At 28.0% G+C, this 24,946-nt stretch overlaps 1 protein-coding gene across 1 annotated transcript; it reads right to left on the bottom strand.

Moving 5' to 3' along the window:
* Positions 1 to 1,040: 1,040 nt before the first annotated feature.
* On the bottom strand, positions 1,041 to 24,099 carry LOC135929678 (zinc finger protein ZPR1-like). Its single transcript, XM_065466365.1, has 10 exons — positions 23,963 to 24,099; positions 23,760 to 23,921; positions 23,629 to 23,719; positions 23,184 to 23,470; positions 20,849 to 20,929; positions 20,724 to 20,790; positions 3,110 to 3,270; positions 2,257 to 2,367; positions 1,673 to 1,814; positions 1,041 to 1,386 (listed from the first exon to the last, which is right to left on the bottom strand). Exons 1-10 carry the CDS (start codon positions 24,026 to 24,028, stop codon positions 1,193 to 1,195), a joined length of 1,362 nt encoding a protein of 453 aa, XP_065322437.1. The 5' UTR covers positions 24,029 to 24,099; the 3' UTR covers positions 1,041 to 1,192.
* Between the last annotated feature and the right edge of the window lie 847 nt (positions 24,100 to 24,946).

The following is a 24,946-nucleotide window of genomic DNA, read 5'->3' as shown; positions in this document are numbered from 1 at the left end:
GAATTGAGGATTGTTTACCTTTTTTTTAAAGTTGAATAAGAATAAGGGTCTGGGAATAACATTGTGGATCATATTTTGAAAATTTTTTTTATATTTAATCAGGTCTGTAAATGAAAACGTGGATCAGATTTTGAAAGGAAGAAAGTATGTATTTAAACTATTTTATAATAAGATTTGTTTTATCAAATTCGTTGTACCTCTGGGTTTTCAAAAAAAAATTAGATTATTTCGAGTTTTAGGGTTATGGTTCATATTTTTTTGATTTATCCCGTTAACTTATAGAAAACGAAAGAAAGATTATGAAAATATTGTAAAGATCAAGTGGTCCACTGAAAACTACTACCATAGTGAAATAAATGGCCGGGAATAATGCAGCAGTAAACAACAGAGGGCAGTTCGGTCGTTTGTAAGGGGGGAGATGTCATGTGTGACGTTTTATATACTATTTTGGTATATATGTTTTTGTTTGTAAATTCACTAATTTATTTTTTATCACGCGCAAATTTAGTTTGTAACATTGGCGCATTGATTTGGCTTTGGATTGTAAGACTCAGGATGTCATGTTATATATATTTATAAGAATTATTTTTTATTTCCCTTATTATAACGTATAAAAAGGCCGTTTTCGGCAGATTATTCATTATTATTGTTTTTATTTTGAATTTAATAAAATCTATTCTACCCGAACTGTTCCATAAGTTCAGTTTCAGACCCTTGTTTTAAATTAAATTATGTTTTAATTGATGATAACTTATCAAATCTAACAAGTCGTATCATTATAGATAATAAATCAGCTGTGGTATCGGCAATTTCCATCAGTTTGGCTTATACGATAATTTTGCACTTATATAGAAGTTATTCCATATTTTACAGAGTAACTTACTCAAAAATAAAAACGTTATTTTACTAGTTTTTCCGAAAATAGTAACGAATGACATTACCTCTTCCTGAAAAAAAAATATGTCATCGCAATTATAATGTAGGCATATTATTGAAGTAATCAAATATCAACAAATGTAATGAGTTGATAATCTGTTTTATTTTTATTGCAATGTGTGCGAATAAAAGAAATTTACATAAAAGAAAACTTATTATTTACTAAAATTTGATAATAAAATTAGCATTTCTATATTATATATAAAAATATCCATTTTAACATGTGGGTTCTTCACTTGGTAACGGTAACATTTTTTCAAACTTTCATATCGTTCAATCCCAGTTCTTCGTTTTGTTGCCAGGTTCTATCGTAATAAAAGTACTTTATGTTTTCATCGATATAATCGTCTTTAATATTATCAGCAGAGCCAGCTTTAATATCATTTGATTCCGGTAATATAGCCTTTTTATTTTCGGAGTTAAAATCGGTGCTTGTCATATGACTGTTACCTGTAGAATCATAAATTTAAATTATTTCACAAAAAGAAATTTATAAATATGCATTAAAGTTGTGGCGATTAATTAAATTATTTTTAAAATTAAATCATGCATCGAACATTTGTTAACGATTTTGAAAAAAAACTATGTCCTTATTTATCGAGCCTTAAGGGTTTTCTAGTTTAAACAAAGCAATCAGAATGTGCAAAAGTTAGAGCTTATAAAGATTTACAAATTTTTAAAATTTATTTTTTGAAATAATGATTATTGCAAATTTCGAGTTTTGATTATTACATACCAGTAGGATCGTTTAGCACAAAACTATAATTGAATTTTTTGGCTTGAATCATTAAATCGAGCTCTTTGATAAAATTTTCGTATTTTTGAGAAATGTCATTTTTACTAGAATCCCCGTAAGCGAAAGGATTGTTGTCGTTCAACTTGTAGGAAAAAAATCTTAAAAAAATTAGCTTTGTATCAAACATAAATCTTGGCCCGGTACCGCCTTAAAATTTTGGGCCAGGCCTAAAAATTTTAAAATATTACAAACCCGGTGGTGATTTAAGCATTCGATCTTTACTCTACAGGTCTTTGCTTTATATCGAACAAAAATGTTATACTTAAAATTAACGAGTTTAAACATCATAAAATTGATGATTAATAAATAAAATGTTCCTTAATGGGGTTTAGTATCGCTAAAATTACTTATTTATTATATTAATTTTAAATAAAAATAAATTGATATGAATATAGCGCATTGTTCTGAAATTTAAAACTAGAAAATGAAATTGGTAAATCAATATATTCTAAAAATTAACAAAGTAGTTAATTTGGTAGGGGTAACGTAGGTTATTAAAATATTTCTAAAAAATTTATAAAAACCTGTTCTCTAATATCTGTTAAAAGGCCTTCAATTGTCGTGTATTTGGATCCTAAAGTAGTTGGCGATAGTTCTAAAGATATTTCGGGTATCGAAATAGAGCAATTATCTGACTGAACATTATATTTAAAAACGGCATTACATTATTAAATGTCCAAATGCCTATTTCTTAAGTCAATTAAGTTGTTAAAAAATTTGTAATTTTAAGGATTAGTGCTCCATCTAATAGTCAATTTTAAACAAGTTATTCGTTGTCAAAGCTAAAAGTGTAAGGCTGTTTACAATGTTAGAATAAAAGTAAATTAATAATTTTAAATTTTCATATAGATTTACAATTTCTATATATATCAAAACTTCATATTGTTAATAGTTAAGTTCAAATTGTGATTTTTTAAAATTATTATAAAAAAAAAATTCTAAAATTCCGAGGCTCATTAAAAGCTAATTATCAAAAACTATGAGCCAATTTAGAATCTACTAACATGAATCTAATCGTTAATCAAAAGCTATCAAAATCCTATTAAAAACATAGCCTTTATAAATTTGAGAGGAAGAAATAGTTGACAAATTTGATGTTGATGAATAATTAATACAATTAGATATAATTATTTTTTAACAAATTAGTGAAGGTCAATCAGGACCGTTTCAGACGTCTCCATTACAGCCCGAAAAGACTTAAAAGTGTATGAATGAAGATCGAGTTTAAGATTCAAATAGGATCTATTCTATCTGCTAGAATCGGTTCAGCCAACTTTAAAAAAATCGAATCGTGAAACGGTTGTAACCTTTCAGGTTGTTATTATATTAATTTCTTTCTTTGTTGAAACGAAAAAAATGAAATAAAATTTTTTATACTTTGATAACTTCGCGGGATAAATCTTTGGCACTTTTGACGAATAATTCTATTTTGCATCCCTTATCGCTAATTCCTCCTCCAGTTTTGACCTCATTAGTTTTATTGGCACATTTGTCACAATTAGAGGCCATAATTATTAATTCTTTAAAATGCGGTATGGCTTTTATTTAATAGAAGCATTTGTGATTAGAGACAATAGATAATTAAAATCAGTTTTAATTTAATTTTTAGACTCAAAATATTATTTTATGCTTGTGGTGATTGGAAAAATTAGGTCAACCTCGCCTAGTTTGAGGTAGGCCTTCATCACATTAAAGTTGGACAGATCCTCAGGAAAAAGAATCTAGATACAGATTCTTTATAAAAAATGGATCTTAAATAGAGATACTAGTATCTTATTAAAAAAATACAAGATAAAATATTATTTTTATAAAATTATCATAACCAATTAAATTAGACTAGTTTATAAAATAAAATTTTTATTATTTATTGTAGAACATAACATACGCATATAAGAATGAATATTTATTGACGAGTTAATAATAATCAATTGAGGCTCGAAGAGTATTTGCATGGCCAGTTTGGATATTGTTTTAAAATATATTATTTTATTTTTATAGATAATAATACCGAATTAAAAAAAATTAGATACGGCCTGGGTGTGCAGGTCTCTGATTTTAATATTAATTTTATCTAGTGCTGTGAAGTAATGTCAAGAAAGTAACGTCGTTACTAATGACGTTACTTTTTTGAAGAAAAGGAACGCCATTCGTTACCTTTTTCTAGAGGTAACGAGTAACGGTAACGCGATTTTTTTTAGTAACGGTAACGCAAAACGTTACTTTATATTTTTTCTTAAAAATATCAACAAAAAGAAAAACATATTTTATTGTATTATAAAATTACTTTTATTTATTTTTTAATTAATTTAAGCCGAGTTTTAATTTATATCAACCACTTCCTTCATTTTTATTTTAAATTCTCTTTGTTAAATTTTCTGTCGAAATTAATATTCAATCAAAATTCAAAGTAAATGTTAATAATGATTTTTTTTTTCTCTTTAGCTTTCACCTTTTCTGGTGGTAAGCTCCTTCAACATCTCTCTCCACTTTGTGTTATTAATACAATCTCTTTTATCTAATTTATACTTCTTTATATTGGCTCTAACTTTATGGCCCCATTGGAGTTTTGGCCTTCCTCTTTTACGTTTGCCCATCACTTCCAAACTCTTAACTTTATTTCCTATGTAGTTCATAGGCCTTCTCATTGTGTGCCCATACCACCTAAGTCTATTTACCATTAACTTAGTCTTAATGGGCACTACCTTTAAACGGTTCCATGTCAATTCAGCGAAAATTTTATCGCGAAACACTTTTTCGCGAAACTTTTATCGCGAATGGATTTTATAGCGAAACTTTTATCGCGAATCCATAATAGCGAATACTATTCCGCGAATGCAATATCGCGAAACAAATATCGCGAATTTTTTATAGCGAAACCTTTATCGCGAAACCTTTATAGCGAATACATTACCGCGAATACAATATAGCGAAACAAATATCGCGAATTTTTTATAGCGAAACTTTTATCGCGAAACCTTTAATGCGAATACATTACCGCGAAACTTTTATCGCGAAAATTTTATAGCGAAACTTTTATCGCGAAACATTTTAAGCGAATACATTACCGCGAAACTTTTATCGCGAATCAATAATCGCGAAAATTTTATAGCGAAACCTTTATCGCGAAACCTTTAAAGCGAATACATTACCGCGAAACTTTAATCGCGAAAATTTTATAGCGAAATTATTATCGCGAAACCCAAATCGCGAAGACAATGTAGCGACAATTATTTCGCGAAACATATATCGCGAAGATATTATAGAGAATTTAATATCGCGGTAATTGCTAATAATGACTAATTTATTTTGAATCATTTTTTTATAATTATATTATTTGAATAATATTTTTTTAATTCACATAGTTTGTAATTTTCTTATAACCTTAAAAATTTTTTACAATGATTAATTAACTTAGACTGGTTTATGAAATTTGTTATTGAAATACACTTTTTTCGCTATCCTATCCTTTCCTTCGAAGTTCTTATTTTATAATAATCGCGCACAAGGAACTCAGCTTTATCAATATATTAATCATTGAGTTTATTAGTTAAATCTTGATATTTATTGGCGAAATTGATATCTGGGTAGCATTCCTATTTATTGTCTGATGACTTAATATTTATAAATTTATCAATCAATTTTGGCCAGGGTTAGCAAGTCAGTCAAATGACCAGTCAAATGACTAGATTTTGACGGGTCAATTGAACGGGAGAATATTTGACCTGGTCAAGTGGTCATATATTCTATAAGATCTGAATATAAAAATATGTTTGAAAAAGAAAAAACGATATAAATACATGTGAAATGTGATCACAATGCTTATTGAGTTCCTAATATTAAGGAGAGCATTTTAATCATAGTGAATTTAATGAAGTATGTAATATAATAAAAGAATTAGGCATACAAGGTGGTGATCAAAATATTTCAAGCTATATCATAAATTTCAGAAATAAAAGCGGCTTGTTTAATAGAAAATCATAGGGATAGCAGTAACTTCCATAAGAAACAATCAGATTTCAAACTCAAGCAGTGGAATTAGCTTTGACCACCATGGCCATTAAGAGAAGTGACATTACTAACAATTTCTTGATCTACTTCTTCTTCAGAAAGAAATTGGTCTATTTGTGTCAATAATCTTACTAAAACAGAAATCGATTGAAGATTTAGACAAAAAGAAAATTGATTAAAAAATATTAAAGAAAATGATGATATTCAATATAAAATAATATTTATTTGATTTTAACTATATTTGATCGGTCAAATGCACAACCGTGGTTTTGGCAGTCACTATTCTTAAACAGTGTAGATGAATAAAGTCTACAACATTACTGTTTAGAATATCAATTTTGAATGGCAATTCAAAAATAAATTACATCTAAGTGAAATAAGGGATTTCCCCAATTTAAAATATTTATTAATTTTATTATTTTCAATCTTTATAGATATCTTTTTATCTTTTCTGTTTATTTGAAGGGGGGGGGGGCGTGATAAAATTTTTAGTTTAATAACTCGGCATTAATTTAAATATAATATTTTGATATGGGTTCTTATTGAATCTTAAATAATTTTAAAATATAATAAAAAAAATAGCTACACTAAAAATTAACAAATAATTAATGACATATTTGATAAATTATAACTATTTTAAAAAAAAAGTATTGCCGAAATTTAAAAAAAAAAATTTTCCCGTCTGGCTGGTGCCATTCCTTTGGTTATAAATTATAAATATTTTCGCCATTCTTTCCTCTTTATTTCGGAGTCTTATAAAATATGTTATCAAGCAAAAATAAGGAGATCTTAACCTTTAAAAATTATTTGTTCCGCCTGGATAAAGTAGTCTCAGATACTAATTATTATAGATGTATCAATCAGGATATTTTTAAATGTCCCGTACGACTCACAAAAAAAAATGGTAAGATAAAAGATAATAATGAAATACACAATCATCCAGAAAATCCAATCGAAATGGAAACCAAGAAAATAATCAATTCAATTAAAAATGAAGCTTTGAATAATATGGAAACTCCAAAGTTTATTGTGGCGAAACACGTATCTCAATTAAGTGATTCTATATCAATGGCACTACCATCACCGAATCTTATGAAACGTATAATTCACCGAACGCGGAGTTCAAACAGTTTTGCACCTCCGAATTCTAGCAGCCTTATTGAGCTGGTAATTCCGCATGAATATTCAATTACGGATAAATATGAGGATTTCATACTTCATGATGATGGTCCGGTAAGATTTTCTATAAATTTTTTGAACAAATATAACTAAATTCTTCATTTTTGTTGCGATAAGCTGCCCGATAAGAAACACTTTATTATAATTGCTTATTTATTTATCAAGTGTGTCAGGTTCCCGACCGTGTTATCATATTTGGAACAAGAAAAAATTTGACTTCTTAGCTTCATGCGAACATTGGTTTTCTGATGGTACATTTAAATCGTCGCCACCTTTATTTATGCAAATTTATACAATTCATGGGATTAGAAATAATAATGTTTTACCTCTCATATATATATTGACCAATAGAAAGGATTATGAAACTTATAAAAGAATATTTACTATTATAGGTGACAACTTAATATCAACTCCAAAAAAAATTATGACGGATTTTGAAATAGCCACTGTAAAAGCTTTCAATGAATGTTTCCCAATTCACAACACAAATGTTGCTATTTCCATTTTGGCCAATCCTTTTGGCGAAACATTCAAAAATATCCAGAAATATCGCATAAATATAAAACAGATGTAGAATTTAATATACAACTTAGAATGATGGTTTGTTTGGCGTTTGTGCCACCCTTAAATGTATTTGAAACATTTGAATTACTAATAAACTCCGAATTTTATTCTAATAATCAATTGTTACTTCAGCCTCTAATTGAAACTTTTGAAAAAGCTTATATTGGTAAAACGTTTGGAAGAGGCAGACTACCTGCTTTGTTTAATATTGAACTCTGGAATTGTTACCAATCAACACTGAACGGGGAAGCGAAAACCAACAACGCGGGTGAAGGGTGGCATAGATGCTTCAGTTCCCTCCTAACAAGTTACCTTCCAAACATGTGGAAATTTATATCAAGTTATCTATATATCTATTATTTTAAAATGATTTAAAAAGTATAAAGATTTACTAATAAACTATATAATTTTTCCTAGGCTTAAAAAAACAACAAGGGTTGACAGAGTTAAAAATTGCTCAATATAATTCTGGTGAAACACCCTCTACCCCGAGAAAAAAATATCGAAATCTACATGCGAGAATAGTAACAATTGTTTCTGACTTCGAAAATCGATCAAGATTAGATTATCTTAAAGGAATCGCTATTAATATAACATTGAATGTTTAATTTTTTAAATTCTTATCTACAATAATAAAAATTTTGTTTGTTTTTATATAATAGTCTCAAAATTTTTATATTTTCATTATTTTTTTGTGACAAAAATATAGGATACTTTGGTATAAAATTTAGCTGGTTACTTAAGACTCATTCATCAAGATATAGATTTTATGAGGGTATTTACAAATTCTTTTATATGTGTGTGACACATTCTTTATCTACCACATCAATCCCACGATTAATATTTCAAAAATAACTACCTTTCGTCATGCATTATAAAATTATTTTAAAATTCATATTCCTAGCCCTTGAGTCATTGTTTCCCCTTACAAATATGATCATTTTTGATGAGCAACATTATGAGAAAAGTACTATTAAAATAATACTCAAGTATTACACTAAAGGGCAAAGTTTAAAACGAGGATTACATTTTCCTTTTATTTATTAAAGCATATAAATTTATATCGGGGTGTTTTTGTCAGATTTTTTTCCCATGGTTATTTTTAACCAGTCTTTGTTCAAATCAGTGATTCTTTTAAAAATTTACACTTCAGTTATATATTTAACAAACAAACCTATTGGTTTAGACGATATGTTATGACAATGCTCTACTTTCATATTCAATAAAAAAAAAATTATTTTTTAAATAAATGATATCAACCCTCTCAAAACTTTTAACCTCCTGCCAAATATAAATAATTTAAAAAAAAAATACCTTTCACCACTTTCCAATTTTTCAAATAATGATAATTATTTCATAACTAACTATCCCCCCTCTAATTTCAATGATGCTCCTCCAATGAGTTCGCAGTTCAAGTTACGATATTGACCTTGCTATAAAAATTTGGGAAAAAATTGGTTGTATTAATTTTGTTATATAACTTTAAAATTCCTTAAGGTTATTAATTATTTAAATATTGGAATTTGGTTAAATTTTTTTAATATACTATATTTTCATTTGATTTGATAACAATGTAAATGAGCTTGGGTGGCTTCATGTCATGTCATGAATAATAAAATTAAAATACATCATTTTTTTTGGTTATATTTTTTAAAAATTATTTTCTAAATTTTTTTTATTAATAGCTCAACCTATTCGCGGCTGAAAGAAAATAATTAGCTATCCTAATTGATTTTACCATAACCAATCCATCTCATTTTGATATAACATTTTCCAAAGTTGCCGCAAGTTATGTCATCTGTCGGAAAAGTTTCCAAGCTTAATTTTCTTTTGTATAAAATATCGAGTTAGCTTTTATCTTTATCCTCATATTTTGAAATAAGGAAAAAAGTTGATTTTATAAATAATGATAATTTCATTTAATTTTTTTATTATAATTGCTTTCTTTAGATTCTTTGTTCAATCTAAATTTGATAATTTTTAAAATTCTAATAACTTTTGGTTCATACTCAGGGTTGCCAGGTCAAAATTTTCAAATTGAGGGAGATGTGGGAGAAACATGAAAATTGCGGTAGAAATATAAAAATTGCTAAAAAAAAATTTTTTGCGGGCGGCCTTCGGCCGGGATTTTGAATTGATTTAATTATCCGCCTATTATTTTTTATAATTAGTTATATAAATACAAAGTCGGTAACTATTTTTCAAAATACAATAAAATCTTGATTTATTAAATTATATTAATTTATAAAAAAAACCAACGATCTTTTTTAAATATAAAAAACGATTTTAATTTTACAATTAAAAATATATTTTAAGCGAATGTCCCTCAAAACGACCGCAATTGGAAATCTACCGTGTGTGTGTGTAACATTATAGGGATAGGCGCTTAATTATCAAGTATCACGTTTAAATACATAATAAGGTACTCCAAAATAAGATATAATACAGATGCAACTACAGTTGCGGCAATTGTACTTATCTTGTAGTACAACATTCACAGAGATACTTATCATCACAATGTTGGTAGAATCTTTTTTCCATAATATTTAACGACTCTAATATAAATGAAAATTATACTTGTAGAACAAATGAGCAAGGCTATCATTAATGTTTTAAGACCTAAATCCAGGAGGTCAATTTTTGACGATTTGAAAGATGGGCATATATATGCAATTCTAACAGATGCATCTAAAGGGATTTCCCTTGATCTTCCGCTATTTCAACAAAATTAAGGTCATTTCAATAAAACTATTAAATTTTTTCCCCTCAAATAGTGAAAAATCCAAAGACATAGCTAACCATATAATATCAGATTCGAGATGATCAATAAATTGCATGTCAGCTTTCTGATCTGTTAATGCCTCAGTGAATTTGGAAAAAACAGAGTGTATTAACAGAAGCGAGTCTACACAATGTTGGTTGAGATATGTTCCTAATATCGGCCATCGATAGAATTTTAAAATTTTATAAACCTTTAAAAATTATTTCTTATAATGAATGGCAGAGGTATATTTAGGAATGATTTCACATGTAGAATGTGCAGTTGCAATCGGAAGAATCTTAACAAAGATTCACAAAATTATGCTGCAGATGTGTCCATCTTTACAGTTAAAAATTGACAATAAATTTTATGGCGCCCTTGCTAAAACATAATTATATTTTATTTGAGATTTAAATAATAGAACTAAATGTTTATCGTCGTTATTGAGATTATAATATTAATGGCATGACATATTATACATTATTTAACCATTAGCTCGTTCTCTAATGTTGTTAAATCCGATTTCTCTCCTTTTTTCCAGGCAGTCCTCTTCAGGCTAAAAATGCGCTCGGATGAGTAGAATGAGGTAAGGAGAAGTTTTGGCGAATCATAAAAAATAGAGAGAATTAAAATCTTTTCAAATAAGACATCAATGTCTTTCGGTATTTTTAATATATTTATTAAATTACAAAAACCTTAATTGATGGTTTCTGTTCCAAGGTCATAATATTTATACAATTGTAAATAGAGTTATTAAAATCAAATTTTGATTGTAAATATTCTAAAATTGTCTGAATAAAAATATCTGCATTATTTAAATATGTATTAATTAGAGTATTATTTGAACATTTTAATATAATATTTTTAGCAATAGCGCCATAAAATTTATTTTCAATTTTTAAATATAGAGATGAACAGAGCTGTAGCATAATTTTGTGAATCATTTTTAATAAAGAATATTCTGATTGCAACTGAATATTAACTGCATGCAGTAGATTTCCTACATGTGAAAAGAATCCCAAATATACTTCTGCCATTTCATATTAGAAAATTTTTTTCAAATTTTAGGACAGCCTTAAAATCTTTATTTAAGAAGTATTTTTTTAAGGGTTTGTAAAATTTTAAAATTCTATCGATGGCAGGTATTAATGACAACCACCTGATAGGTATATATCGCAACAACTCACACCATTCCAAGTCAGACCACTTCACCAACTCTTTTAATTCATTAACTCTTTTAGTTGAACTAAATTCGTTAAAATATTTCATCACAATTATTTCGACATCCACAGACAGTACATTCATTGCCTTCTTGGAAGAACTATGTAGTATATATGACATATACAGCCAATTGGTAATAATTCATTTGTGCTGCCTCAATTCGGTAACTTTAGTTTTGGCCCAAATTTACAGAGGCATTATCAGCGCAGAAAGCTGGCATGCAAATCATTGATAACCTTGAATCAGCTATATTTACCCTTATGTGGCTAGCTACATCGTTGGATTTTTCACTATTTGAGGACTTTTTTTAACAGTTTTATTGAAATGTTCTTATTCTTGTTGAAATTGCAAAGGATTGAGGGAAATGTTTTAATATTTCCATTATTAGATACATTTGTTAGAATTGCATATGGATGCCCATCTTTCAAATCGTCTAGAATTGACCTCTAGGATTCAGGTACCAAAACATTGTGATAGCCTTGCTCATTTTTATTGCCACAAGTAAGGTTTGCACTTATATTGGAGTCGTTAAATATCATGAGAAAAAGATTCTACCCACATTGTAATGATATATATAGAGCTCTGTGAATGTTGAACTACATAATAGATGTATAGGATTTCCGCAAATATAGTTTCATTTTGAGAATATTTTTGTATTGCAATCGATGTTGATATACTCCCCTGTACTGACTAATATTAATGAAATAATGTTGATTTATTATTGGATAAAAATAAAACAGGATAGAAAGAAATTTACAAACTAGACATGTTTTTCAAATAAATATTTAAAATTTAATTTAAAAATATAAAAATAATCAATTAATGTCTCAAAATTATTATTTACATATTAAAAACGTTTAAAATACTTTTTTTTTAAAATCGCGGGAGAAATTAAATTACGGTAGATTTTTGCGGGAGATTTCCAATTGCCGTAGTTTTGCGGGAGAGAGATATTTGCGTGTAAACTAAAAAATTGCGGGAGTCCCGCTGATGGGGAGAGACATGGCAACCCTGTTCATACTTAAAGGTTGCTACTGTCTATTTCTCTTATTAAAATTAGTTTTTGTTTATTGACTAAAAAAACGGATTGATGGAATAGTAAGTACTAATCTGGCATTTCTATGGTATGAGCTCACCCAAAAATATTTGTTTTTTTCGCATGTTGCCAATCGTGGCAATTTTATCTTATTTTGTCGAAAAACTATCTAATGAATTGAATAATCAATGTAATAAATTTCAATTATTGATTTAAGTTCCAGATTAAATGCTTCCAGAAATTTGGTTGGTTTTACGCTTTAATGGGAGATATAGATTTTATTTCTCTTATAGTACGATTACCTTTTTGTGTGTGAAAAAAATGACTGAAGAATTAATAAATATTAGCGCAAACCAGCTATTTTCCATTCTATCAATAATGCCAAATTAGGCAATTTTTCTTATTTTGCTAATAAACTTTTTCTTTATACTGTCTCTTAAACGAATTAAATTATAATTAATACGGAACATCGATAAAATTTTCTGAATAAATTATTTCCGTCGCTTAAATCATAGATTTGCCAAAATTTTGTTACTAATAGTTTTTTCCTTTTACGAGCTACTATACTCGTTTAAATACTCAATTGGTACAAATAAAGCAAGAAATAATGATATAATTTACAATTAGTTCGTAGAACTATTCAGCCGCCAAATTTAACGGCGCTGATATTAAAATATATAAATCTTGTTTATTCCTCTGTGATACACAAGTTGAAGCATATAAAGAAGTTACTCAGAATTATCAAACTATTATGGTAATTATAGATATAAATAGCTTAAACCTTTGATTTTGAATGATACGATCAAGTTAGAATATTTAGAAAGAATTAAATAAAAATGTAAATATAAGCCTAAAAAATATCTAAAAATTTATTTTTAATTCTACATTCAAATGCTGGCTCAGAAATGAGTTTAATGAATATGATTAGGCGAAAAAATTTTTCTTCGGTCTCATTTGATTTATTAGAGGCCGAATTAATGATAAAGCAGAATTTTGACATGAATTGCGAAGAGTTAAAATTTATTTCATATATAATAAACTTTTAAATAAAATAAATTCCTTCCGATAAATATGTAGATTTGGATCTAATTTTTATATATTTTGACTTTATATTCAAATTCAAAATTTGTAAATTATTATTTTTTTTTTATTTTTTTTTTTCTCTTTAGCTTTCACCTTTTCTGGTGGTAAGCTCCTTCAACATCTCTCTCCACTTTATGTTATTCGTACAATCTCTTTTATCTATTTTATACTTCTTTATATTGGCTCTAACTTTATGGCCCCATTGAAGTTTTGGCCTTCCTCTTTTACGTTTGCCCATCACTTCCAATCTTTCAACTTTATTTCCTATGTAGTTCATAGGCCTTCTCATTGTGTGCCCATACCACCTAAGTCTGTTTACCATTAACTTAGTCTTAATGGGCACTACCTTTAAACTATTTAGTATTCTTGTACTGCGCACCTTATCCTTTCTTGTTACCCCAGAAATCATCCTCAGCATTCTCATCTCCATAGTTTGTAGACTTCTCTCGTCTGATTCTTTGGTTGGCCATGTTTCCGAACTATATAGAATAGTTGGTTGTACTATGGAACTGTAAATTTTTCCCTTTAATTTGTGTGGGATTCTTTTGTCAAATAGCACTCCAGATAAAGATCTCCACTTTAACCACCCTTGATTAATCTTATTCTTTATCTCTTTTTCTATTGTGCCGTTTGTTTGTATAGTGGAGCCCAAATATTTGCAGCTTTCAATTGCGGATATCTGCCAATCATTTATATCAATACTCTCCGTTTCATCTCCTCCTATCACCATATACTCCGTCTTTTCTCTATTTACTTTTAATCCGTGCGTTTCTAGGATATTTATCCAATTCACTAACCTTTCTTTCATTTCATCCTTGGATTCGGCAAGTATCACAATATCATCTGCAAATATCATATTCCACGGGACTGTTTGAGTTATAGACTGTGCTAATACATCTATTACTGTAATGAAGAGAAGTGGGCTGAGAGCCGACCCTTGATGAACTCCTTCAGCTATTGTGAAGCCTGCTGAAGTACCTGTTGTGCTACGGACCATTGTTGTATGTCCCATATACATATCCTCTATTATTCTTATATATTTTTCGGGAACTTTTTTGTGGCGTAGCGCCCACCAGATAAGTTTTCTTGGGATTCTATCGAAGGCCTTTTCTAGATCGAGAAAGACCATGTGTAGCTTTTTGTTCTTTTCCCTGTATTTTTCACTCATTTGCCTAATTGCATGGATAGCATCGGTTGTTGATCTTCCAGGCATAAAGCCAAACTGTGTCTCTCCTATTTCGATTATATCTCTTAATCTTTTTTCTATTATTTTTTCGTATAGTTTTAGACAGTGTGACATTAGTTTTATGCCCCTGTAATTTTGACAATTGTGTGGATCCCCTTTATTTTTGAAGATAGGAACTAGATAGCTCTGCCTCCATTTTTGGGGGACCTCTTCATTTCCAAGTATTTTATTGTACAGATTTGTGAGGAGATGTATTCCATCATCTCCTAGTGCTTTAAGGCTTTCTATTGGAATATCGTCTGGACCCCTAGCTTTGTTGTTTTTCATATGCTTGAGGCATGTGATTATTTCTTGTTCTGTTATAGGTTGTACAAGGTTTTGACAAGGGGAGTGTTCGTCGAGATGCAATATGTGGGAATTAAAGTTGAGAAGCTCCTGAAAATATTCTTTCCATCTATTCATTATTTCTTTTTCCTTTATTATCAATTTCCCATCTTTATTTTTGATTACTTTCGGAGCTCCGTTTATATCCCTAGAGTTCTTTTCTCGCTGTTTGGCTAATCTGTATATTTTATTTTGCCCTTCTTTGGTATGTAGATCTTCGTACATGTCATCGTATGCCATAGATTTGGCCCTAGCCACCGCCTTTGTAGCTAATCTCTTGGATTTTTTGTATCTTGACTTGTCATCTGCATTTTTGGATTTGTACCATATTTTATAAAGGGCTTTTTTCTCCTGTATAGTGGTTTGTACCTCTTGATTCCACCACCATAGTTCTTTGTGTGATTTGTTGCCTCCTCTTGTCAAGCCTAGCGTCGATTTTGCAGTGTCTATTAATCTGGATGAAAGGTCTGTCCAGATTTTTTCACTGACTTGTGAGCAATTTATTGTTTCAATGTTTGCATTGATTGCAAAGGCATCTGTCATTGTTTTTAATTTGCCCCATTTGATGCATGGTTCCAGTTTTATCTTATTTTGAGTGGATTTATTTGAGATTTGTAAATCCATGATTAGTAGCTTGTGTTGGGCGGCGATATCTTCTCCTGGGATGACTTTGCAGTCTATTACATCTTTTAATCTTCTGCGAGAGATTAGCATGTAATCTATCTGTGTTTTCCTAGTACCACTTTCATATGTTATTAAATGACTGTCTTTTTTCCTATAGTAGGTGTTGGTTAAGGCAAGGTCGAAGGCTTGCGCAAATTTCAGTACGTGCTCTCCTTCATCATTTCTTTCTCCGTATCCAAAACCACCATGATGCCTTTTGTAGCTATCTCTTGCTTTCCCCACATGCGCATTTAAGTCACCACCAATTATGACTAGGTCATCCTTAGGGATTTCCAAGGATAGCTCTAAAGTCATCTTTCTCTTCTTCCTTGCAACCCGTTTGAGGAGCATATACTGATAGGATGTGTAGTATTGATTGACCAATGCAGAGTTTTATCCTCATTAGTCTATCAGAGATCCTGTTGACTTCTACAACTGAGGAGGTTAGATCTTGACTGAGGATGATGCCGACACCGTTCCTATTGCTAACAAGTCCATTATAGTACAATTTATATCCATCTCCAATCATCAAAGTCTTCTGTCCTTTCCATTTCGTCTCTTGTATGCACGCTATATCAACTTTTCTCCTGTTCAACATTGATGCCAATTCTCTCGTCTTACCTTTAAGCGTCTCAATATTCAAACTTGCCAGTCTTGTCTTCTTTGCTTTGACCTTTACTTTATTTTTCACAGGATGGAGGTCTACACCCTGCGCGTCGCATGGAGGGAACGCCCTAGCTTTCATATTCATATTTTCATTTGTGTCCTTCATTTTGTTTATTGGACAGGTATCCTTAGCACCCGGCTGTCCAGGCCTGTCGGTGACCGGGGTGTCATCTCTAATCTCCGAAATTCATCATACCATATGTCTTTACACATCAGTCATCGAAGAAAAACTTGAAAGTTTTTATGGTTCTTACCAGGATTGAACCCGCGTCCTTGTTCATACTCGTGTTTCCAAGCCTACATCTTACCCATTAGGCCACCCCGGCGATCAAAATTTGTAAATTATAATTTGAAAAAAATTATTCACCAATATTAATATATAAAAGGATTGCAGTTGTGGCGCTTTCCCGCTTTTTATCCTTTAGTCATTAAAAATCCCACCTCACTCTTAGAATATGGGAGGTATGGCCGGGCCTAAAATTTTTGCAATTTACAAAATGAATGAGAAAATTGAATAATACACCTATTTAATATAATTAAAATATAGCCACTTTTTATAATTATTTTTTATTATCCTTCATTTATATATTCCTCTCAAAATTTAGAAAATGTTTTTATCAACCCCCCCCCACCCTTGTCGTGGTAAAATATGTAAAAGTAAATAAATAAACACTTAACCCATTTTGCCCTGATTTCCCGATATTGGAATATCTTTATTTTCTTGATTTGGATTTTCTATTTATTTTCAAAAAACCCTGATTTTTTTAATTCCATTTTATTAGAAAAAATGAGTAAAAGTGCTTACAAATTGAGTAGAAGCGTTTAGCGATGTTTTCACAAATACGCTATATTGAACTGGTATTATTTTAAAAAATGATGAAAACTATTTTACGTTTTTTAATTTTTTTTTTATATTGTTTAGTTTGACTTGTGAAATCAGCAAAAATAAAAAACTAAAATAATTGAAGATCTAATGATTTATTTCCAAAATTTATTCTTCATAAATATTACAAATTTATGTAATCTAGAATATTTTGAATTTTTTTTTGATTAATCATAACTTTGCAGTTATTTCTATTTATTAAAATGCGAATAGAAGAAAAAGGAAAGGTCATAATATTCAAATGAATTAGTTACTATTATATCAAAGTTATATCGATGTGCATTATCTCAAAATTGTAATTAGGAGGCATTAATTAACAGTAAAATTTTCTATAATTAAAATAATCTGAGAAAATCAATAAAAAATTCTTAGCTTTCAGTATATTTTTTTTATCTAGATTAGAAATAAAGTATTACTTTAAATGACATAAAGCACACTTTTAAATTTTATGTTGGGGGGGGGGGGGGGTGGTTAACTTATTCTGCTAAAAACTTAACCCAAAATGTCCGCTCCATACTTACAACCATGAGTGAGTGAGACCAGGAAGACTAATATATTTTCTATCACATCAGATAGAGGTTACATGCTTATTAAATAAACAATACGTAATAAAATATTCTTAAAACATTAGCGTTTATGATTTAAGAAACTTCAGTTGGTAAATTGATATTGAATATATCGATTTCACTTAAAATGAATTCACAATTTTCGCGGTCATGCGCTCGTTATAATAATTTCGCGCAAATACATTCGCGGTAGAAAATTCGCTATAAATGGTTCGCGATTAAAGTTTCGCTATAACGAGTTCGCGATCAAAGTTTCGCTAAAATGTATTCGCGGTTTAGGTTTCGCGGAAATAAATTCGCGATAATGAGTTCGCGATCAAAGTTTCGCCAAAATGTATTCGCTATAAAGTATTCGCGGTTAAAGTTTCGCGAAAATAAATTCGCTATAAAGTATTCGCGGTTAAAGTTTCGCGAAAATAAATTCGCTATAAAGAGTTCGCGATAAAAGTTTCGCTAAAATGTATTCGCTATAAAGTATTCGCGGTTACGGTTTCGCGGAAATAAATTCGCTATAACGAGTTCGCGATCAAAGTTTCGCTATAATGTATTCGCTATAAAGTATTCGCGGTCATGGTTTCGCGGAAATAAATTCGCGATAATAAGTTCGCGATATTGTCTTCGCTATAAAAGTTTCGCGGAAAAAAATTCGCGGAATTGGTTTCGCGATATTGCCTTCGCTATAAAATTTCTTCGCGATAAACGACATTCGCGATAAAAGTTTCGCTGAATTGACCTGATACGCCTTTAAACTACTTAGTATTCTTGTACTGCGCACTTTATCCTTTCTTGTTACCCCATATAATTTATTTTAAGAATATTATGTCCAAATCGCCCAAATCTCATATTCTCTCTTTGGTCAATCCTTCTACTCCCGCTAATCGAACATATATATAAACTCTTGAAGAAATCTCACAAGTTAGCAAGGCTTTGTATTCCTTTAGATGAAGTAAGATTTAATTAATTTATAAACTATCTTAAGAGCAAAATTTGGGAAGATTTCATACAAATAAATATATAATGCATTGTAATCGATTAGGTATGATATATATACATTAAAATATTTTTAAGCAATAAAAAAAATGAATTTTAACATATTAAATATATTATATATATAGCACCATCTTTTTTTCAAGTATAAAAATCCAATATTTTAAATAAATATCCAGCCATGCTAATGGTTGAAGAAATTCAAAAAATTAAAAATTGGATTCAAAATAATAATTTGAAATTTTCTATTGACCATAAGATGACCCATATATTAAAAAAAATTAATTTAGATGTTTTCGCCATAATTATCAATTGACTTAGCTATAAATTCAATATTCGATTATTTAGTTTAAATTAAAAACTAGTCATTTAACATTAGTAAAAAGCAAAAACATTTTTGGACCTATAGTTGCTAATGGGCTAAAATTTTGTTTATGATCGTGAACCCACCAGCTTAATTTTTTTATAGAAATCGAAAGGAATCGGCAGAAAGATGATTGATTTGACATGGAATGAACCTAATTATATATTATCAACATATTGAGTAAAAAAAAATTTGGTCATTAGGAAACTCATAATTTTAAAAATAATGTTACATTTTTTAACGATCAAGAAAATCGCGTTTCTTTGTTTATATACATACATTTTGCATAACAAAATAAAAGTTATATCGATTATTCAGTATTATTAAAATGTTTAAAAAATAAAATAAATACTTAAAGTTAATGGATACTTTAAAGTAAAAGTTAATTTCGATATAATAAAATCAATAACATCAATAGATGCTTAATTATTATATTTTTATTAAGGAAATTTATTCTTTCTCTTTTTTAGCATAATGTTAAATATACAAAAACTGCAAAGGTTTAATGATAAATTTTTGAAAAATTAATTATCTTAAAAATATTGATTTAATTTAAAATACTTTTTTGCTAATTAATATTTCAGCTCCTATTAAAAATACTAGTCTCCTTTCACTGTTTATACTGTGAATATATTAAAATGCCTGATTATTATAATTAACTCGTGATCCAAATATTTTATTATTGTAAATATTTGTTATGTTCTTCACCAATAAAAAATAAAAATTGTATTTTATAAACTATTCTAATTTAATTGGTAGTGATAATTTTATAAAAATATATTGTATTTAAGCTAATCTCATTTATCCATAGGTGCAAGTTATTTTATCTTCTCGATATTTTGAATAAGATATTAGTATCTGTATCTAAGATAGAGATCTGCAAAAGTGGGTCCGGCCCATATCCGGTCCGAATGGGCTTCGGGCTTAATTTTTTTAAGAAAATTCGGGTCGGGTCGGGCCTTAAATTTTTTTTAAAATATATCTAAATTTATCAATTTTATGTTGAATTTTTTATGTAAAATAAAAATATGTGATTTTATTTATAGAAAGTAGACGCCAAATAACATATATCGTTTATTTTGAGTAATTACAAAAATTGATTTCTATATTTAAATAAAATCGGGCCGGGTTGGCAAAAATTTTTTAAAAAAATTTCGGGTTCGGGCCAGGCTGGGTAAAACTTTATAAAATAAATTTTGGGCCGGGCCAGGCTTGAAAGATTAGGCCCGATGTAGATCACTAACTATGATCCATTTTTTTTATAAAGAATCTGTATCTAGATTCTATTTTCGGAAGGCCGGCCTAATTTGTTTAAAGCTAGGGATATATTTAAGAGTATAACTGCATTTCTAAATTTAGAATATACAGCTGCATCTTTAAAAAAAATTGTATTTAAAAACTTAATTAAAAAAGAAAATTTATTAGATTAGTTTTACTTACAAATCATTTTCATGTTCGTAACTGTTGGAAAATTACAACTAGGACAATTACTAGGAAATTGCAAGACCTTTTTTTTTTATATTAAATTAAAATAAATATACACATTCAAGAATTTTTCATAAAACCTCACTTTTAACTTCTTCAATATTTTTAAATTGTTGGGAACATGGGGTAGTTAGTACTTTCGAATCTTCTTTATCCTCGATCTATTATAAATGGTAGAATTTAGATTAATATCCATCATTTTGATAAATTAAAACTTTTATGTATATTAAAGTTCGCAAATTTATTTTTTTGGGTCAAGCCTAGTCCATGATATTCATTTAATTTAATTTAAGGCGCAAAACTTTAATTAAAAAAAATAAAATTAGTAGCCTTTAAGGTTAAATACAAATAAGATCATTAATCTAAAAAACAAAATTTTATTTATAGGAATTTTCTTTAGCCAAAGCCTAACATGGCCCAATTTTTTAGGCAAAAGCCTGATTTTGAATCGACTTGCATGTCTATATAATAGATAAGGAATAAAGCAATACAGTATAGATTACGTTGTAAAATTATCTTTTCGATTATGTAAAATTATATGTAAATGCCATTTATATTAACTAATGTTTTCAAACGTTTTTTGTCATTTATTTAGTTTCTTTTTTAGGTTTTATATCAGGGCTGTGAACCCTCTTTCTAAAAAAAAGAGTTCAGGTTTGAGTTCTGAGTGAAATATCTCTGAACCAAGTTTGGGTTCAGGCTTCATCCAGAAAAATAAGGGCCTATAAAATTTAGTAAAAACAATAGAAACATCAGTTTTTTAACTTTATTTTACTAATTTTAGGCCTTAGCATAAAAATAATTTATCATTATAATTATTATATAAGCAAATTATCATGATATCCCAAAATCGAGATGTTAACATTAAAATCGATTTTTATGCCTAACTTTGGCAGTTCATTGCAACTTGCAATTAATAAGGCTATTTTACCTTGTGATTCTGTTCTTATTTTATGATCTCACATTTAATAATCCAACATAAAAAAAATAAATATTCATAAATATTATCTATTACTTAAAAAAAGTTACAAAATATGCTAATAAAATTTCAAATTTTTTATAAAATGGATCTAAAATAAAATGTATTCCACACAAAATATTCATAATGAAAATAAAAAAAATGATGTTATATGTTTTAAAATAGTTTTAAGTTTTTTCATATTTAATGTTAATATAGTTTATATATATATGTCATTTTTATAATATTTTTTAAAATAAATAAAAATTTAATATTTAAAAAAATTTATTAAACTCTGAATTGAAACGGGTTCAGGTTTAGGTTCAGTAAAATATTGTTCTGGTTCACAGCCCTGTTTTATGGTCATTTGGGAATTTATTTCTCTCATATTAAAATGATATCATTTAATTTCTTTTAGATGATTGTTATACTGATTCTTAAAATATCTAATGTGAAATTGAATTGCATAATATTAAATCCTTATAATTTTAAATATCTTAAGATACAACTAGATAGAGAAATGATTTTATTATAACAAATTTAACATAAATGGATATTTTAAAAATATAATATAATTTATATAATATTGAGCTATAGTAAAAACTAGTTTAGTAAAAGAATCAAGCAGTGTGGTATAAATAAACATAGAAATCAATTCTAATATCAATAAATTAGCCATAAATTTCTATGCCAAATTTGTATTTAATGTTATTTAACTCAAATTGGTTATTAATTTTAGCAATATAACTTGTAGATAAGTATATTTGATAACAATAATTATTAAATTAGGCAAAAAAAATTCATTATTATTGAACTAGGATAAGGTATAACATATTTTTAATTTTAAATGGCTGCTACATGTAGTTATTTTGCTAAGTAATATAATAGAAGTGATTGTGCTAATAGAATTGACTATATTTCCCATGAAATTTGAGGCCTTTCATTTTCAATATTTTCTAAATTCATTATATACTTTGCAATTATATCACTTATTAATCAAAATAACAGCATAACAAAGAAGATAATAGAATAGCCCATATTGCCTTCAAAAAGTGAGAATTTGTTTCTCACATTTTTTAACAAAAACTATTATATAACTATGTAATTAAAAAATATACAAGGATAATAATAGAGGGTCACATTGCTTGTATGACTATCAATTTAAATTTTTGATATCAATATGGTTTACATCAAGTAGTCCTTTAACCATTTATGCTTATAAATTGAGTATAGTTAATATTGTTTTTCTATAAAGTGTCTTATTGTTTAAAGAAAAAAAATGCAGCTGACTATTATTCTATAAATAATTGTATATATATAGATATTTTTACTTAACTTTAAAAATTAACAAAATCTAGTAATTTAATTGCTTATTATTTTGCCATGCTGATTAGATTGTTATATTATTTGTATAAAATATTTATTTAATAAAATAATATATTGAGATAATAATAAACATCAGAAAATCCTAAAGCAATGTTTTGTTCATTTGTTCTGTCATATTTTAAGATTTGTAATGAAGAATCTTCAGTGGGTGCATAAGGGTTTTCTAAAAAACTATTTCCGCTAGGGTCATCTAATACAAAAGAAAAATTTTGCAAAGGTTTGGTGTCTAATATTTCTTTTAGTTTAGCTATAAAGGCTGTCAGAGCTTCATTATTAATGTGATTGGAATTCGTTCCTCCATAATCTCTATCAAGGTCTTCATAAGCTTTTTGGATTATACCTTCAATTGTTGTTATCTCTTTAAATGATTATTTATTGTCATAAATATTATTTAAAAAATTATTTAATTTGTAGGGTACAGTTTATGTTAATCAAAAGCCCTTAATCTATAATAATAATATTATAAAATAAAATATATGTATTAAATGATAAAATTATTGAAATATATATAAATACCTGCTTTTTGATAAGAGGGTGGAATCTCTAATTCTATTTCTGGAAAGTTCATAGTGGCATAATCAGTTTTGACAATCATTCTATTGTAATCCTTTTTAATAAATAATTTAGATATATATTTTCTAACAAACCTTTTCATTTTTTATATTCAAGATGTATCTTATTCCATAGGTTTTTATTTCCTCGGCTTGCATAATTTCATTATTAGTGTGATTACAGTGAGGGCAACAAAACGATGTTATAATTACCTCTCTAAAAAATGGAATGTTTGTTGGGAGAATTTGAGTTAAACCCTATATTATTATTAAATTATTCTACACAATTATTCTTCTACTTGTTTTTCACAATTAGGGCATAAACTCGGTATTTTGTAAACCTCATCTACTTGAGATGAATGCATCAATTTTTTCAATGTTTTGTATGTCTAATAAATAAAATAGCTGAATTCGGTGTAAATAAACTGAGAATTGACAGGTAAACTACGAATGGACAGGTATACTGAGAATAGATGGGTAAAATATATTTTTATTTTATAGCCTATCAATTTTATTTTAAAAATAAAATGTTTTTATTATGTAATCAAATTTATCCATGTTGTAGTTTTGTACTATTATGATATATATTCATACATATACATTATAATATATTTATATTTAGTAATTTTTCGAGAAGTGATATTAAATTGACTTTGTATTTTTTTTACTTTTAACTTTTGACTTTTGATAATTTTTTTGGTATTGAAATTTTAATAAAAACCATATCTCACAAATTGGTGCCATCTAACCAGAATCGAAACACTTATTAGGGAAATTCTGAAAAAGAAAATATATCATAACCGAGTTCCTGAAAAAAATAGAGAGTATATAATAAGAAGAATTATTGGACAAAGTTCCACGTAAGAAAACAACGCAAAGGAAAGGGTTCCTAGTTCTTCTAATAAACTTTTCTAACTGGATATAAGGTAAAAGAATATTTTTTTTTAAAAATATTTTTGTTGATTTTTTTTGGTATACACAACGCAATAGTAAGATTTTTTGGATTAAAATTAGAAATATATGAGATAAATTTTAAATTTTGGGTAATTAATGAAAAAATGGCTTTTTATTTTAATGATAATTATAATAAGTATAATATTAATAAAATGGCAAATTTTAAGAGTAACTTTAATAAAATTTTTATTTCGAATTTTAATAGGGTGGATTTGAAAAATAATTTGATATCGGCATTAATTTTTTTTGGTTTATATATAATATTTATTTTAATGAAACAATTAAGTAATAAAATAAAGAGAAAATCATTAAGAATTAAGGAAAATAGG

Source organism: Gordionus sp. m RMFG-2023, chromosome 5, assembly GCF_954871325.1.
Source record: "Gordionus sp. m RMFG-2023 chromosome 5, tfGorSpeb1-WG-v2, whole genome shotgun sequence".
Lineage (NCBI taxonomy): Eukaryota > Metazoa > Nematomorpha > Gordioida > Chordodea > Parachordodidae > Gordionus > Gordionus sp. m RMFG-2023.
Note: the sequence above shows the minus strand (reverse complement) of the source record. Positions and strands in the feature narration are given on the sequence as shown.